This window comes from Pygocentrus nattereri, chromosome 8 (genome assembly GCF_015220715.1).
Source record: "Pygocentrus nattereri isolate fPygNat1 chromosome 8, fPygNat1.pri, whole genome shotgun sequence".
In the NCBI taxonomy this organism is placed as follows: domain Eukaryota; kingdom Metazoa; phylum Chordata; class Actinopteri; order Characiformes; family Serrasalmidae; genus Pygocentrus; species Pygocentrus nattereri.
The window spans coordinates 10,554,314-10,573,001 of record NC_051218.1 but is presented as its reverse complement, the minus strand read 5'-3'; the positions used below and the strand labels follow the sequence as shown (position 1 = coordinate 10,573,001).

Genomic DNA, 18,688 nt, shown 5'->3' with positions numbered 1-18,688 from the left:
TTCTGACTTCAAGGAAAAGGTCAGACACGTATTGCTTAGAGGAACTTGATCCCTGATCAGAACACTATGAGTATCCGAGCATTCCCTGTAGAGACGCCACCGGTCTGGTTCCCAGTTTCAGCATTAGGACGGTACCAGCAGAAAAGGCTGGACAAGTCTGATCTAAACCTGGATCCAACCAAATATTGCTGAATTGCTTGAAGCACAAAATAAATCATTAACCTCTGTATGGTATTCGGTTCTGTGGAACCCTTTTTAAATGTTTACCAAAATGTTTATTATTATTTCAACCTTGGATTCCTTGGCTTTTGCTTATTTTCTGTGAGGAACATATAAAATAACAAATTTTCCTGACTTCACACTGTTCACCCTCACACATTTATATTACACAAGTGGTGCTGGGGTGAACCTGTGGGGAATAAAAGTGTGGAGGTGCTGTGTTCTCCTCCTACATGGCCTGCTGTCCACCAGACCACCGACTAACAAAAACATCAACACCACAGTGGGGGTGACAGAAACCAGCCATCCAAAACTGCCTCTAAAAGCTCCCTCACAGAAAAGATTTTTTTCAGCTTTACCAATTGTTTACCGTTATAAACATTACAAATAAAAACTCAGAAAACTCGTGTAGGTTCACTAGTCATTTTGAATAAGAAAAATGGGTTTATTTTTGTGCTGTAGACATCGCAACCCCTGGTTCCCACAACCATCACTGTAAAGAAATCAAACCACTTTGTTTACATCTCACTGATAAAATTATACAAGAAAAAATGTAAAAAGGTGTAACTAAGCAGCTAGCTCTTCATCAAAGCACGTGTTCAACCTACAATTGTCTCAACTGTGTGGAAATACAAGCATTTACATTGTAAGTGATTTTTCAGTGGGTTTTTTGTTTTATGTTTTTTTTTAACTGAATGAAAAGCTGCAGTTTTGTGTAAGTCACCTTGTTCTTATTGTAGTATTTAATCAGGTTTAGCATGATGCTTTCCCATGACTTGATCTGAAACCTGTCAGTCTTTGTCCCCTTTAACGTTTAAAACTCTGCCACCAGTGCTTATCCATGTCAGTAAAATAGATCAGCGTGTGAAACTGAAGTTTTCTGTTTGCTACTTTGTTTTCTGTCATTGTATAAAAGAAACTCCATGCTGCCTTAATGGTGGGATGCATGATGATAGTAAATGACAGAACAAGCATTCAGAACAAATTTCAGATTGTTATGGAAGCAATTATAATTGACTTGTTTCTTCTAAGTAATGATAAAAGAACACTGCAATGTATGTTTACTTACTTAAAACATTTAAAGGAACCATGGATACTGGATCATTTATCCCAGTAAATAAATGACAAAGTCTATTTTATTTGTCTTATTTGTTCAATCATGTTCTCTTTATCTACTCTTAGGACTTGTGTGAAAATGTGATGAAGATTTAGGTCAAATCTATGCAGAAATATAGAAAATTCTGAAGGATTCACAAATTTCCAAGCACAACTGTGTGTACATATTAGATCACATTCTACATTACAAGTCAAAGTAAACAACAATGGCACTGAGAAATCATGTTCTTAACAGAGAAAAGCAGATTAAAATGCACAAACAGATCCTTTTTGACTCTGATTAAAGGGCTGGCTGAACTGCTTTAAGTAAAAACAGCTCAATTTAAAGTTTAGAAGTCTTAAGGAAAAAAATATTAGATCAGTTTCAGCCTACAGTGAAAGTTTCAACTGCAGTGTTGGTATCAGTATCGTAAAAGAAAAGTGGCTTTGTGCCAACTCTATTTCTGATAAAAGAAAAACTTGATGAATATGCTTTTTCAGCTAAATTGAAATATGTGTTAAAAAACGAGGAGCTTGTTCCAAGAACAAAATCGTAAATATGTGCAGAAATACTATATGGATATTTCAATAAAGCGAAGCCGGGCATTCACTTCAGTCAGCTCAAATTAAGAGATTATTTTGGCTTGGATCAGAACACACTGAGAATGATCACTAACATCTGCCAAGATGCTCTGCAGTCTCTCAACAGGATTAGCTTAAAACAATCCTCAACTCAGCCAAACGATTCTGAAATGATGCCATGAAATTTTACGCACACATTTACAGACACGTGTAACCTGGACCTGTTCGGTCAGTTCGTGTTCAGACGGGCAGTGCAGGCTGAGTTCATTGAGTGGTGCTGCATACGCTATCCTCAGGCAACTTTCTCACTTCAAAAGAACATCAAATGCCAAAGAATGTTTACAATAGGCTCGGCTGAAACCCAGATAATCCTGGGGCTGGACATGAAGCTGACCAGCATGACACAATGTGAGTACGTGCAGGCAGCAGAAAACAGAACAGCCGTTTTAAAAAGTCCCTGAACAAAGATGATAAGAGAATGATAAAAATGTTGTTGTTTAAAGAAAATGTCCCCAAGTGAACCTAACAATTTGGAAATGTTTTCACCTGCAAGTGAGATAAAAACAAAATATGCAACACTTTTCTGTGAGTTTTCATGCAGATAAAGCTCTTTTTAAATTAAACGTCAAAACGTCTCCTTGAGATTCACCTCAAGGACAGTAAAACAAAGACAGCAGATACAACAAACTGCAAGAATTTAATGACACCCTTAAGAAAAGAAACAGAGAAACTCATACCTGTTCCTGTACCTCTCTGGACGACGAGGGTGGCGTCTGTCCCCACTGCACAGTCCTTCAGGATCTGGACCACCTGTGAGTGGTTGAGTCCCTGCAGACCCTGCTGGTTAATCTCCACTATCAGATCTCCCTCACACAGGCCTGGACACCCCTGCGGCTCCAACACCTACAGAATCATTATCTCATCAGGGACACAATCGATAACGCACTCACTGCTTCATAAACATCACAATATTCTCTGAGAGAATGTATCTATGTGATACTATGTGCAACACAATGAAGCAATTACACTATGTGGGAAAGTTTGTACAACATAGAAAAAAAATTAAAAACCTGATACAAATCCTTTAATACTCAGTATCAGTAGTGAATATTCAGTTCAATGTGATGTTCTGTAGATAATACAGCTGCATAATGTGCTTATGTGTCAATTTGATCTGTGTCTTTTTCTTATATGATTCTAAATTAATACTTTTTTGTATTACTGTTGAGCTTTATCAGCTGTTTGTAAAGCACTTTGAGCCGCCACTGGCATGAAAAGTACTAAATAAATAAAAATGACGATGATTATTATTCATTTTAAGATGTTTATGTGTTATAACATGTTACTCCTATGATAAAGATTTACCATATCTTTTTTATTTTAACCTCTTAAAATCCCAGGCTTATTATATACTAAGTCTTATTATTTAGTAACAACCGGGACTTCAGTGCAAACTGGCTGAGCTATTCTTAGGTTATAGATGTGTGTAATAAAACTTTGGGCCAGCCAGTTGGCCCTGGTCATTTAAGGGGTTAACTATGACAGCGGAAACACCAGTTCAGCCTGTACTACTGTGATATAATACAACAGCAGTGACACATATTGGGCTCCTCAGTGGCACAACCAGCTAAAGTTTTACCCAATCACAGGCCCTGTTCACACTCAGTATTAACATCTGTCTCGAGTGATCTGATCAAGTGGACAGAGAGACCTGCAGCTCTTCACACTTAGCATTTCCATGTGTCTCCAGTGATTGGATTTCGTGATGGAAGAAAAGGTACCACCCACATTTATCATGCCCGAGTCTCTCGCTGAGTTTGTTGTCAGAGAAAATATACTGCGAGTCTTTGTTTGTGTAAATGAAAGGGCTGTTACAGACGATTAGACCACATGCACCGCTAACGTAACTGGTAAATGAAAGGTAGGCAAAAAATGAAGCTACACAGCTGCTTTCATCTCAGCTGGGTCATTTCAGATCGGATCACAATGTTTCTCCAAAACGCACAGCACACTGTGCTGTCCACTTTTGATCAGATCACCCAGAACGCTTGATAATGCCAAATGTGAACAGGGCCATAGGGATATCACAAATCACTAAGTGGCTTATCACTGGCACATTATCTGCAATATTTTTGCTGATCCTGATTAAACTGCAGGTTATTTATATCAGCAGATGACATGAGTTGACTGACATTGCGGTCGGTCTGTACTCTGAACTGATAACTTGTTTTTTTGGACTGTTCTTTTTGAAACAATCATTTTATGGTGTCTTAAATATGCTACTTTGGCATTTCAAGTTTCTCTAGCATGCACAAAGTACTTGTTTTTCATAGCTTTAGTACAAAATATGGACTAACACTATCTGTAAAGAGTTAAGATGAATATCGATAATTTGGAGACAAACGTATTTACTTTTATAATCACTTCAGCTGGTTTCCTTATACGTTTAATCTGCAGTGAGAAACTGTCAAGCACTAAAAAGTCGCAAAGCTGTAGTCAGCTTCTCATTCAAATTTTCCTGTTCCACCTTAAATGTAGCCGAAGTTGCATTCTCAGGTACCTCAGGTACTACTTAAGGTGGAACGGAAAAATTAGAACAAGAAGCTGGCGAACGAGAAACTGATTTGAGCCTCATAAAAATTGAACGTTAAGAGACGATGTACAAAAACCTTTTCTAGTTTTGAGGAAAAGTTTCCTGCCAGAGATACGAGAAAAGCAGCTATAGCTGAGCTAAAGCTCAGTAAGTCAGCATTTTCCTTTATATTATATTTTTAGCCTGCACTAGTAAATTAGCGAGTATTGAGATATATTCACAGTCAAGATGGCAAAATGGACATAAAATGTTTTGACTCCCAATAATGTGGTTTGATTTTTGTTGTAAGGACAAAATGGCTCTTCTTAACATTTGGATGGCCGATTCCTGAGTAAGGAGGTGTGGAACAACAGTTTTTCAACACCAACATGTACATTTTATAAGTGGCTTCTTTAACATGTCTTGGTGAAGGGCTGCTAGCTTTACTGCAATTGAAACACTGGCAAAGCAGATAATACATATGGCTGTTGGAGTGCTTTCATGTTCTACTTCAAAACAGCTACAATCCTCAGTCATTTAAATTGCATGCTAACATCAGAAAATGTGCCTCACCGCTCCAAGTTGTGGAGAATGTCTGTTTATATTACCTCTATGAGCATGGCAAACAGAGTGCAATGGGGTAAAACAGCCTTAAGAAAGGAACGGAAATGAAATGGGCTCAACATAGCCGGAACCATCCAATATACCTTGCTCTGCTCTGATACTGTATGTATGTATGTAAGTATGAATAAGCACCTGTTTCACTCGCTGGCCTGTAGGACTGTCTGCTATAGTGAAGCCAAAGCCCTCTGATCCTTTGGTCATGGTGAGGCTCAGAAGCTCTGGAGCTGCCTGCGCCCCTGCTGTTGCCCCTGACGACGACGCCATGGAGACACTGTCATCAGGTGGGGCTCCAGGTGTGGTGAGGGAGGGTGGCTGTGAGCCATCCAGATGGGTGTCTCCAGGATGGGACACTTGAGGCAGACCTTCGCCGTGCTCAGGCACCAACCGGCCAGTCAAAGACATGTACTCCATGTAGTTATCGTAGGTGTTTCTTCCATTGAGCAGGAGCGGGTGGTCCACCAGACCCAGAGGGGCCATGCTAGAGCTGGCCGAGGGGTCCTCGGGGTCGTAGGGCAGCGGGTAGCCTCGGCACAGCACTAGGGTCACACTCTGACCGATGGGAACTGACTGGAAGAGCTTGACTACATCCGCATGTGTGGTGCCCAAAACGCATATGTCATTGATGTAGACAATGACGTCACCTACATGGAAGAGGAAAACGATATATAGGTCAAAATGAAATGTAAAGAACCAAATCTCTAAAGGACTGTAACTTAGAAATGAGTAAACAAGTACTTGAAACATTTTCAGGAGATGATCTCATTGACATCCTACACCAATGCACTTAAAAGAGAATTTAGCTTATGCATAAGGTTTTACAGCATGTAACATCTGTGCAAGTTGTATTCTTGCTGATTCACAGTGGATCTCTGAGGACGTGTCGACATTCTTTACTTTGCTATCAGCATCCAGATGAGCCGTGAGTCTAAGCTTGCTTTCCTAATGATAAAAAGATTGCAGTTTTCCTACTGTGCTCTGAGGTGAACAGAAATGGTCCAAAGTTCACACATTTTGTCCAATATACATTTTTTCCCTGTATATTACTACAGTCATATGAAAAATGTAAATGTTTTGCTGATTTTGTAAGTGAAAATAAGTGAACACATTCTCTACAGTTAACAAACCTCAATCTGCAAACCTTAGTCTGTTTTTTTTTTATTTGTTGAGTTTAACATATTAGCAAAAAAATAAAACATAATATATGAAATGCTCCATAACTTTTGCACAGACCACATTTTCACCAATGTGTTTAATTTGGCAAATAAAATGTTAAATTAAAATGTGCATAAATGTGTGAAGGAAGTATTAACTTATTTTCATATTTAAAAAATCTACAAAACACGCATTTTGACCAGAGGCACAAAAAATTTTGCATATGACTGTATATCATTTGAAATATGAGGTTATAAAGCCATCATGCTACGTGCAAGCTAACATTCCTGTACATTTAAGGCTACGTTCACATTGTGAGGCTCTTTGCTCAGATTTTTTGCTCAGATCTGATTGTTCTGATTCAATAGCTGATAGGCAAAAAATCTGATCTGTGGCACTTCAGTATGGTAACCCGAAAGTAGGCTAACATAATAAAACTGGCAATCTCACCAAAACACCCTACACTGACCAGCAAGCTAAATGCAGAGGGGGAAAAAGCTTTGGCAGCGGTGGGCTGGAATCTGAGTAGCTGGTATTGTTATGTAATAGCACTGAAACAGGCTACAGTTATAGCATCAGCCTCACTTTCATGAAAGTCAGTTAAATGTGCAGGACTGTTAGTCTGTTTGCAGCCTGTACTGTATGTAGCAAAATCTGCATTTCGACCACTTAACCTTTTAAGTCCAATGTAAAAAAGTGGCTACATCTGCCATTTAAGCTGTTCTCTGTTTATCACTTAATTTGTCAATGCTGCTGTTGTTTTTATTCTGATGTGTGAAGTAATCAGTAAATCTGTACATTTTTATTTAGCTTGTGTCATAAACTATACAATGTAGTCAAAAGTATGTGGACATCACACCTAATTATCACATTCTGCTGTTTCAGCTGCATTCATCCCTAACAGGTGTATAAAATCAGGTACATAGCCATGCAATCTCCAAAAAAGGCAGTAGAATGGGTTTAACTAAGGAGCTTAGTGACTTTAAACATGGCACTGTCACGGGATGTCACAAGTTAAGAGCTGTTGCACCTAGGAGCAACAACAGTGCAGCCACAAAGCATCCTGTATTGGGTTTCCATGGCCACACACAGGCCTAAGATAAGTCTAAAGGATGAATCTGGGTTTGGAAGACACCAGGAGGATGAAGTTTGGTGGAGGACATTTAATAGTCAGGCGCCATTTTTCAGGGTTTGGGTTTGGCAACATGAATGCCTCTGTGCTCAAAGCAAGTTTCATAAAGACATGGTTTGGTGTAGAGGAATTCCAGACGCCCACAAAGAGCTCTGACCTCAAAGAACTGGAACATCAGCTGCGAGCCAGACCCTCTAATCCAACATCAGTGCCTGACCTCACAACTGCTCTTTTAACAGAATGGGCAAAAGTCTTATATAAAGTCATTTAGGACAAAACTTATCAGTGGTATATTCCTTATTTGGGCATGCTGCCCACTACAAAATCACACATGACCTCAGGTCTATGGCAATCAGGCCACGATTCAGCATTCAACACCCTCGCAGTTCTTTCTTTACCCACCAACCCCATCAGAAACATACACACAGCAGGTTCATCGAGGGGTGTGGATAAAGGACGAGTCAGCCATCTGGCCCATAATGAGAGAACTCAGTGTTACGGACAACCTGAGGGTGATCCTTACTGATGCAGCAGAGAGAGTGACAGAGAGAGAGAGAGAGAGAGAGAGAGAGAGACACGCCTTTGTTCTTTCCATCAAAAGAAGATAAATTACACACAGTTAAACCTGAACTTTGGTCATGCAGCTTTATGCAGAAGTAAATGCACAGCCGATATGTATAATTATGCATGACGCCTCAGGAAGAGATGTCTCCACTGGAGCCTATAGACACAGCCCACTTACTGAGCAACACTCGAGAGCTCGGGTGAAATCAAAGCTAAATTAAAGCACTTCTACAGTGACTACATAAAAGGTAAAAAAAAACAAAGCATTTCTGCATCTCAGCACCCAGTCATGTGCTCTTCAGACAGTTAAAGGTAAAATATCATGGAATCAACCTGGGGTGCTTCATAAAAGCCCATTTCTGTCAGAGAACAGTCTCCCACAACAAAAGCAACCTTGCACAAGCCGTGTACGAGCAAGAACAGTTACCACGTATTTGCGACAGAAACGGCAACAGCATATCTGTTGTATATGTGCACAAGACTCTCTCTCCCTCTCTCTCTCTCTCAGGATTTACCATTACACTGCCTGGTTTATAGTGAGAGCACAAGTGCCCACGGAGAGGGCGAAACCTCTGCCTCTGTAAACATGTTCAAACTTTTATGAGGCCAGAGCAACTTGGGCAGCAGATTTGATCAAATCATCTTTCAGCTGACAAGTCCAGATCAGGCCTGTGGCACCTCTGTGTGAAGAATCTTAATGAAATTTTAGCATTCTTACACAAAGACACCTGAACTTCAGTCTGACCGTTCAAGATCAGACCTCAGTCAGATTAGCTCCTTAAACACTAAGGACCTGCTGGTGGATCCAGACTTCAGTTCCTCATTCTCATAACTGCATACTTGATCTCCTTAAATTGCTACGTTTATTATATTCAAAAGATTATTATTATAGTAATTATTCTAGTAATTATAGGGGAATAGAGATTAGCAATGTGACAATATGTTATTATTTTATATCTTCATTTCTGAGCATACTATGGATAACATCAATACTTAAAAGACAACAACTGACAGCATGTATCATTTTAAAAAGAGAGCAGTTATGTGCAAAAGTTTGGACACCCCTGATGAAACTGCATGTTTTATTGATTTTGTAATTGAACATATGTTAACATCCTCTACAGAGAACATACTTCTGCACTGTTTAATATACATTTACACTTTCTGAATTTAACATAGTGTAGAAAAAACATAAAATGTGACCTGTGCAAAAGTTATGGCATAGTTTTTTTTCCAATTTGCAAAACTCAGCAAACAAACAAAATCTGTGCTTTAAAAAGTGCAGAAAATGGCATATTTACATTAGTTCCCTGTATACCATGTGTTAACTAATTTTACTTTAGGAAATCCACATAAAATGTCATCTGATTGGGGGTAAGAAGGGTGGGCCCAGCTAAATAGCTCTGTTTAACCAGATTTAACGCAGTATCATATGTAAAATTAATAATAATCATTGTATTGATAGTTTTTGGCAGCAGTTTTTAAATGTGACATTTCTATCAAAACATTGTGATATGTATTGTATTGTGATACATTTACTGATTTTTTTCCATATCACCCACCAGCACATGAAAAACAATGCAAACTGGCTGAGGTATTCTTTTACAGAAGTGTTAAGTATAAGTTAGACGCCTGGACCCATCAGAGGTTAAACAGTTGTACTGAATAATTCATTGCAGTTATCGGAAAGTAACTCTTAAGATATATAACATAACATTATGAATAACAAGCTTAGAATTTTACATGGTTAAAATCCAAGCAATCTAACTGAAAACAAAAGGTCTGATCGGCTCACCAGTTGCCATCTTGCCATCTTGTGCAGCCGGTCCTTCTGGTATAACACTCTTGACCTGAAGAAACTCGTCTGGTTCGTCTCCGCCAATAATGGTAAAGCCGAAGCCCATGCTGCTTTTCTGCAGCGCCGTGGACAGAAATGTGCCCTTCAGCTGTGTGGCGTCCCGCGTGAACGGAGGCTTCTCTGTGAGGACCATGTACACACATACACAGAAACATACATATAACATTATGAACTAGTCATGCACCAAACTGATATACTGGATCGGTATTGGCACAAATACTAACTTTATTAATGGTCCCATATCATACAATGCTGTGATTTTATGTACCAAAGATGCTCAGAATTCGTTTTACATGACCATTTTCCAACCTCTCCTCAACTCCTTGGGTCCTGATTGGGTTCCTGTATTACTATTGTGCCTTATTTAAAAAGCAGTCCAGATGGAAACACTTCTTATAACATCAATTAAAACGAGCAGTAAGAAAAATTCTGCAAAGAATTTTCCAGAACCATGTAAACCATTAGCAACTGTCACACAGTCACACATGACACCCCAGTGCTCCCACAACAATCCTCCCTCCTTTAAAACAGTTTGCTCCACCTGTTGGACTAACAATAAGTAGACCCATTCAGAACAAAGTGAGGTATAAACAAAGCAAATTTATTGGATAGAATATTTGCTATAGAATCTTGAAGAAAAGTGAATATTCACATAATGCATAATACAGAAAACATAAATAACAAGATAATACTATTAATTTTATCAGCTGCATCATGCCCATTCAAACTGGCTGCCCAGCTTTCCTTTTATACATTTTCAAATAGAAATGAATATTTATACTATGACTTATTTACTGAAAGAGCATCCATATTGCCCAGCATGCATCAGCGTATTGCAATCAGCATTTTAAATTCAATATTTGGTCAACAGTTGGCGTTAATTTATTGCTTTCCATTTTCCATTAGTCCAGAGTCGTAACTAAACCTTGACTGAGAGGCAAGGTGATCATTGTCTTGTTTTAAATTGATGTATGCCATGACACCCACACATTGCCTGGACTGGACTCCATTGAGGCTACTGCTGGAAAACACCAAAACACATATGAACACGTTTCTGCATGACACATTGATCATTCAGAGCTGCAGTTTGTAAACACAGTTGTCCACAGCATACAGTTGTATGTCACTCTCACTTTTGCAAAACACAAAGTCATAGAACACAGCCCTGGAAGTGGCTGGCAAGCAAGCAAGACACAGACAGACCAAGAGATGCACTGTCCAGCTAGGTTAGCAAGACAGGCAGACTAGAGAGACGCACTGTCCAGCCAGCACATCAACCTTTACTTGTAAAACGTTGCTGTTATCTGCTGATGTCACACCTGGAGAGGAGAAAATACAAGTTACCTGATTGCTGTTCCTGCAATTCACTCTTGTGGTGTTTCTTTTTTTGTGAGCAGATGGATAGTTCTGCTTCCTCCTCTCATCAAACATGTAAACAATAATCAGCTTTAACATGAGGCAGAGATGTCATTTGCAGGGCCCTATGAAACATGTGTAGTGAGCGTAATGAGCTCACCAGCTCTGGCGATAGGCTGAATAGGTGGATGTAAATGAGTTGGTTCTCATGACATCACACTATATCTTGATGTATCCAATTCTGTCCATACCGGGTCATTTTTACAGGATTATGTGTACTCAGTTTGTGCGTCTTTTAGTTGCAGCGGTTAAAAGAAAAGTGATAAAATTTAAAAGAAAAAATATTTCCAAAGATTAATTTTTATTTGTGCATTCATTTTTCCTTCATCCAACTTTTCCTTCTTCTTGCATTCTACCCCTTTCTCCATTCTCAGTTTAAAAAAAACCATAGTGGACTTGATGCAAAGGTTCTATGACATTAAAAATTTCATCTTTTTTGGGGGGAGTCTGAAAAATTACTTAATATAAGTCATATTTATTAGACTTAACTTATGAGATATTTATAATAAATATTCATACACATGTCCAAAATATGCACAGAGCAGTGCCATAACAGAGCACTGGTACTGGACTGGTAGCTGGTATTGGCTGATACTCTGAGGTCAGGTATCAGAATCATTTTCAGGTGAGAAAAAGTTGGGTAAGTACATCACTATCATGAACTCTACTCAAAGAAGTTGTAAGTTTTCTTTAAGTCTGAAGCTCACTTCCAGTGAGCTACAGTATCACAAATTATTGATCTTCTTTCAAAAAACTCAGACACGTCAAGTTTGCTGCATCCAGCTGGCATTTGAATGATATCCGGATTCTTAAAAAAAAAAAAAAACAGTGCTTAACCATCAGAACAAAACAACCTCCATAAGTTTTCCATAAAAATAAATGAAAGATGGATTTAGAAAAGTTCTGGAAACTCTTTGAAGAGTTATTAAGAAATGAAAGGGGAATGGGACACGGCAGCAGCCTCACCCTGCCAGGAACTGGGCATTCTTCCAAAAGTGGACTACAGCAAAAGGAGGAGGCCATCAGAAGAAGCTATCAGGGGGTCAATATCAGCTCTAAAGGAGATCTGGACATTTAATGGCACTGGATAACACGTCTTCTGGTCAATGAAGTGACCACCTAGTGTGGTGTCATTCACCCATGACATGACAAAAGCAGTCACGGCTCAAAAACATCAGCTTCTAACCATCTCTGTTCACAACTTTCTGGAAGACAGAAAAATTATGAAAACTTTGCTTTGCATGGAATGAAAGAGAAAATTGTGAAAAGCTCCCAAAGAGAAAGTCTGAAAAGCTGCAACTCTGAGTTGCAAATGCATGGCACCACTTCAACGTGGTGATGTCCACAGAATGAGAAATAACTGAGGGCCCAGTGTGCCAGTCCTTTTGTTTTCCAGGCAGATACGGAACGCATACTGCCATTTATAATGTTAAGCTTGTGCGTGAGCCTAAATGTGCTGTTTATGGGCCGCATGCCAGGTAAAACACAAACGGCACTTCTTTTCCTTATGTGTATTTGAGGCAGGGCTGCACAAAACATGAGAGAATCACGTAAAAGTGTGTGGATAAATGATACTTGTGGGTGATTACACATTTAGCTCGATTTATTAAAGTTTGAGCATCTTGATATGGCAGGTTTTGCCCTCGTTTTTCTTTCGCCTTCTAAAACCAGCTGTGAAAGTGCATTAGCATGTCAAAATATGTGTTGTAGACAGACTCCCTGTAATAATGACAGCAGGGACAGTGTTTAGACGAAGGCATGAGCCTTGAAAACATGTTGAAGGAATGTTCGGCATCTGAATAACACTTTAACACGCACATACGTGACAAGACCTAACAAAAAACATGCGGCCTTAATATGTGCACATAGCCCATGTTATAGTATCACAAGCAAATCAAATAACAGTCCTGCAGAATTAAAGGGTGGAGCTACATGCAGGTTGTATGAGCTACAGTCTTAATGAATCAAACCTTAAATTCAGGTGCATTGTGCGTACATACTGGGGCGCAGAGTGTTCTAATCTTTCTTAGACTGGTGAGCTGTTTGTGCACAATGTTGCTAAGTACAGGGGGGATACTTGGATGCTTGCAAGGTTAAGTCTCTATTACTAACTGCCATATCCAACATCCACTTTCAAAATAAAGAAAAAACTCCAAGGTAAAAACTTTCTAAGAGCCCTTTCTACTGTGTGAGACTCTCCGGTTGTCATAAGCGCTGCATTACGACAGCAACGAAATGCCAAAACAAGCTCAGAAGGCTCTATTGTCATGTAGGAAGTCTGTGACTAAACTGTAGCAAATTCTTAGAGCAAAATGTAAATGTACATCTGGCAAACGATGCAACATGGTGCATTTCAGAACCCATTTTATTATGCAAAGTTAGGTAGGCAGCTCCTGTCAGGATGAAGGCTCAAATACACACAGTGGGTTGCAGAAAATAACAGATGAAGCCCGTAGCCTGGTACAAATCAGAACCTTCAAGGAAAATTCAACTTTCAGCATCACACCAAACCCATTCACGACTAAAGGCACACAAGTGGCTCTGTATTACCTAAGTGAACGTCCTCGAGTGGCCCAGTTAGAGCATGACCTAAACTCAAAAGCACCTCCAAAAAAAGAGTAAAGGCGTGGTGATGAATTCGGGTACTAATTTAACATGTTGGTTCTGTATTTTTAATTAACTCCTTTTGTCACAACATCACACTGGATCCTCAAATGGGATTTGTTGGCGCAATGTGGAAATGAAATCTTCAATTATGAAACAGAACCCGACCAACTGCTAACAAGACACCAAGGACGCTTTTTAAAAATGTCTGCGCACACCTGAGCGAAGGAACCAGAAAAGGGGCACAGCTCTCCAGAAGGTGAGAGGCTACAGGGTTAGAAGACAAACAGGATATTCCACTCAGTCTCACTGCCTTCTTTTGTTTCAGATCTATCAGAAGCTGATACACCCAGTTTGAATCTTGACTGGATTATTAGTTTTCCAACCAACTGCATTCAGAAGTTACAGTAAGTCCAAAACTCTGCACCCCGTTTTAATAACAATGTGTGAATGTTTATTTCTCCTCTTATACCATTTTTACACTGACCATCTATGAGAATCCATTTCAGCATTTTCTTCCTGTGTTGAAATACCTGATCTTCTCACTCCTCAAACACACACTACACACTTGCTTAGGCTCCCGTCTCGGACTGTTGGCTGTTGGACGCTGTTAGACCCTTGGGAGCTGGCCATCACCTGTAGTTTGTGCAAACCATCCTGCACCATTGGCTTTAGTTGGCTCTCATCAGCACTGAGTTTTGTTTTGGCCGACTGAGCATATTGAATCGACATCGCGAGTGGCCGATTGAGCAATGCAAGTAAACAATACTCTCAAGTAGACAAACAGAATTTTTCCTATTCCAGTGTCTGAATCCTTAAAGGGCCCATATTTCCTAAATTTTTTGTAGTTAATCTTCTCCCCTCTGGTCCACTTATTACATTTGTACACTTGTATGTACCGAAAACACACACACTCACACACACACATTTTCTAATCTACTTCTCCCTCAGGGTCGCAGGGGGGTGCCGGAGCCCATCCCAGCGGCCACTGTGCGGAAGGCACGACTCAACGCATGACAGGTCGCCAGCCCATTGCAGGGCAGACAGACACACACACACATTCACACACACACTCACACCTAGAGGCAATTTAGCATGTCCAACTGGCTTGAATGCATGTCTTTGGACTGTGGGAGGAAACCGGAGTACCCGGAAGAAAACCCACACAGACACAGGGAGAACATGCAAACTCTGCACAGAAAGTACCCTGGTCACCCGGCTGGGGAACTGAACCCAGGCCCTTCTTGCTGTGAGGTGACAGCGCTGTACCGAAAACAGTCATAATTAATTTTTTATGACCATTTCACGACCTCTCCAACTCTGAGAATTAAACAGGCTGACTGAGACACTGCTTATGACTTGTGTGAACAGTGTGAGCAAGCAGGGCTAAATTGCTGTAGGCTGTATAGGTGGATATATGTAAATGTGCTGGTTTATGTTCCATTATATGGGTCCTTTTAACGAGCAGTATATGAATATCATATTTCCAGTGATAAACACTGTTAGCACGGATAACACACTAACCTAAAATATTGCCTAGGATACTCAGTCATTTCATGGCCTTTTTAACATTTTATCATATAATTATGTACATGCGCCCAGTGTGCATGTTTTTTCACTGTTTTATGTCCAAATATTCTCTTTTAATGAGTTTTTTCAGCCACCGAGCACAACATTTACACCACATTTCTCTTTTACACTCTAGATTTAGCTAAACAAAGACATTTTAAGCTTGTGAAGCATCAGTCAGTCTTAGTTGGCACTAGCTTTTCCTTGTTGGGTTGGTGTGTCCCAGTTTTTGATTTGCTATTTGCTTATCTTTTGTTCCATTTACAATACACAATCCTGCTTCAATCTCACTGAGGCCTTGCTGGAATGTGGTTGCTGGAATGACCACCCTGTTTTTTAAGCTCTTTTTTAGCTACAGATTAAAGGAGAATTCTGCTTTGTTGTCTAAATTTCCTCCTTATTAAATTGTTAAGATGGAAATAAAATCAGTTAGAGTGGTTTGATGTGAAATGCTCCATTCTAAAGAAATCAAGTCAGAAATGTTAATTGCAACCAGACGTCTGAAACGTTTAATGTCTCTTAAAGCTCCCTCACAGAAAGCTATTACTTTCTATCACTGACTGAATGTTGTTTTATCATAGTTTTAAGATGTTTTGGGCATTTTTTATGCATTAATTTGGGAGAGGTACATGCAGAGTTGTGTAAGGCAAAATAGCTCCCCAAATTTGATTTTTCAGATTTACAGTTGAAGTCATAAGTTTGCATACGCAACATTCCAGTAAGCTCAGTTTTTCACAATTCTTGACATTTCATCCTAGTACACCCTCTCTTGGGTCAGTCAGGACTCCCCAGAATGTGAGATGTCAGAATAATACTACAGACACTGACTTAATTTAGCTTCTATCTCTTTCATCACATTCCCAGTGGCTCAGAGGTTCACACACACATGGTAAGTACTTGGCAGCATTGCCTTTAAATTGTTTAACTTTCAAATGGTTTAACATTCCTCCTGACAGAACTAGTGTAACTGAGTCAGGTTTGTAGGCCTCCTTGCTTGCACACGCCTTTTCGGTTCTGCCAATACATTTTCAGAGGGATTTAGGTCAGGTTTTTCTGATGGCCACTGCATTACCTTCATTTTATTGTCCTTAAGCACTTTTGGCCCCAACTTATGCTTGGGGTCATTGTCTACTTGGAAGACCCATTTGCGCCCAAACTTTAACTTCCCGGCTGATATCTTGAAATGTTGCTTCAGTATCTCCACATAATTTTCCCTCCTCATAATGCCATCTATTTTGTGAAGTGCCCCAGTCTCTCTTGTAGCAAAGCACCCCAATAACATGATGCTGCCACCCCGATGCTTCACAGTTGGGATGGAGTTCTGTGGCTTTGGCCCCCTTTTTCCTCCATACATAAAGATGGATGTTTCATCAGACCAGAGAACTCCAAAAAGTAAGGTCTTTGTTTTAATGTGCAGTTCCAAACTGTAACCTGGCCCTTTCGTGGTGGTTTTGAAGCAGGGCTTCTTTCCTGCTGAGCGGACTTTCATGTCCCATCTTACATTTGTACCTGTGTCCTCCAGCTTCTTCACAAGGTTTTTGCTGTTGTTCTTGAATTGATCAGTATTTTTCACACCAAAGTATGTTCATCTCTAGGAGATGGAATGCATCTCCTTCCTTATATGATGGCTGCGTGGTCCATGGTGTTTAAACTTGCATATTGTCATTTGAACAGGTGAACATGGCACTTTCAGCTGCTTTCAAATTGCTCCGAAAGATGTACCAGACTTGTGGAAGTCTGCAGTTCTTTTTCTGATGTACTGGGCAGTTTTCTTTTGATTTTCCCATTATGTCAAGCAGAGAGGCACAAAGCCTTGAAGGTAGGCCTTAAAATACTGCCACAGGTACAACTCCAATTGACTCAAATGTCAATTAGCCTACCAGAAGCTTCTAATGCCATAATATCGTTTTCTGGAATTTTCCAAGGTAATTAAAGACACAGTCAACTAGGTGCAGATATCTTAAACAACTTGCTTAAACTATGGAATCTGTGGAGGGGAGAAATGTTAGTTTTAATATCTTCAATCTAAGTTTATGTAAACTTATGACTTCAACTGTACGATGATTTATCATCATCAACATTACACATAAAAACTCAGAAGATACATGTACATTCACTGGTCAGTTTAGATAGTAGATAAAACAGCTGTATTATTATAACGACTCCTGTTTCCTATCACCTCCACTGTAAAAAAAAACTGAATCTGTACATTTCTCCACAACAAATGTCACATCAAAACACTCTGAGAGACTTGATTTGATCCAAATTTTGAAAAGCTGGCGGATTTTCCTAAAGAGAGTATAGAGATTTTATTCACTTCTTAATGATTTCACTGTTATTTATCTATGTTGTTTACTTATCTTTTAGTTGATTTCCAATACAGTTCTCACGGACTGGTATTTGTAGCGTACCTCTGTAGATGGTAGGCAGCGGCAGGGCCGAGAGGCCTTGGCTTTGCATTTGCTGCTGCTGTTGGATTCTCCTCTTGGCCTCCAGTACAGGGTTCTCGAACTGCGTCCTTCTGTTAATGTGGCTGTAGAGAGGAAAGGCAGAGCTCTCATTCGAACACTTGTTCTTTCTATGCCCATAGTCACGCTCTCAGTTCACACACGATTATACGCTTGAAAGAGAACGAGGATTGACAACACTTACTCAACATAGTAACTGCCATATATAGGGTCATCTATTTTCTCCCAGCCATATGGTAGCTCTGGAAACACAAAAGAAAGAAGATTCAAATGACATATTAGCGCTTCAGTTCTGAGGTTCATTACAACACTGGTGCGCTGTTAAACAAGGATTTCTTTCGACCTACGGAAATGGCCCAGAAGCATTAAGCAGAACTGAGCTGTGTTTGCTGTGTAAACAGCGAAATGGAGGCTGAATATCTGCTCTAAAAAAGTTTGATGCACTTCCCACATGGATCTGACTTTTGATAATAATGTGGTATTAATGTTTTTGAAACGTTATGTGCACTTTGGGTATGTTTTTAAACTGCACATCAAACAATGAGAAGCCGCTGAATCTCCATGACGACCAGAGAGGCATAACGTGCAGCGAGATGGCATCAGGAACCAATAGAGGCTTTGTAAGATATTCATTCTGTTTTATGCATTTCATTTCATTCAAACTGATATTCACAGCAGAATAAACAGAACGACTGGGACAAAATCACAAGGATTTAAGTGTGACTGACAGTGATACATACATGTGATACTAGGATATATACATATAAGTTAAGCTTGCACCTCATTACTCGGATAGACACCTTCACTAGGGGTGTAACACCGATCAGGCATAA

At 39.7% G+C, this 18,688-nt stretch overlaps 1 protein-coding gene across 11 annotated transcripts in view; it reads right to left on the bottom strand.

Annotated features, from left to right (window-relative positions):
* The window catches only part of magi2b (membrane associated guanylate kinase, WW and PDZ domain containing 2b), a 161,447-nt gene that overhangs the window by 40,864 nt on the left and 101,895 nt on the right, over positions 1 to 18,688 (bottom strand). For 10 of the 11 annotated variants that reach the window (XM_017690309.2, XM_017690310.2, XM_017690307.2 and 7 more), the window contains 5 exons: positions 18,040 to 18,097; positions 17,799 to 17,920; positions 9,736 to 9,918; positions 5,225 to 5,733; positions 2,634 to 2,799 (listed from right to left, as the gene is read on the bottom strand). In XM_017690309.2, coding sequence (XP_017545798.1) covers positions 2,634 to 2,799; positions 5,225 to 5,733; positions 9,736 to 9,918; positions 17,799 to 17,920; positions 18,040 to 18,097 — 1,038 coding nt within the window. The remainder of the gene's footprint in view (positions 1 to 2,633; positions 2,800 to 5,224; positions 5,734 to 9,735; positions 9,919 to 17,798; positions 17,921 to 18,039; positions 18,098 to 18,688) is intronic. The other variant, XM_017690314.2, reaches the window with a different exon arrangement.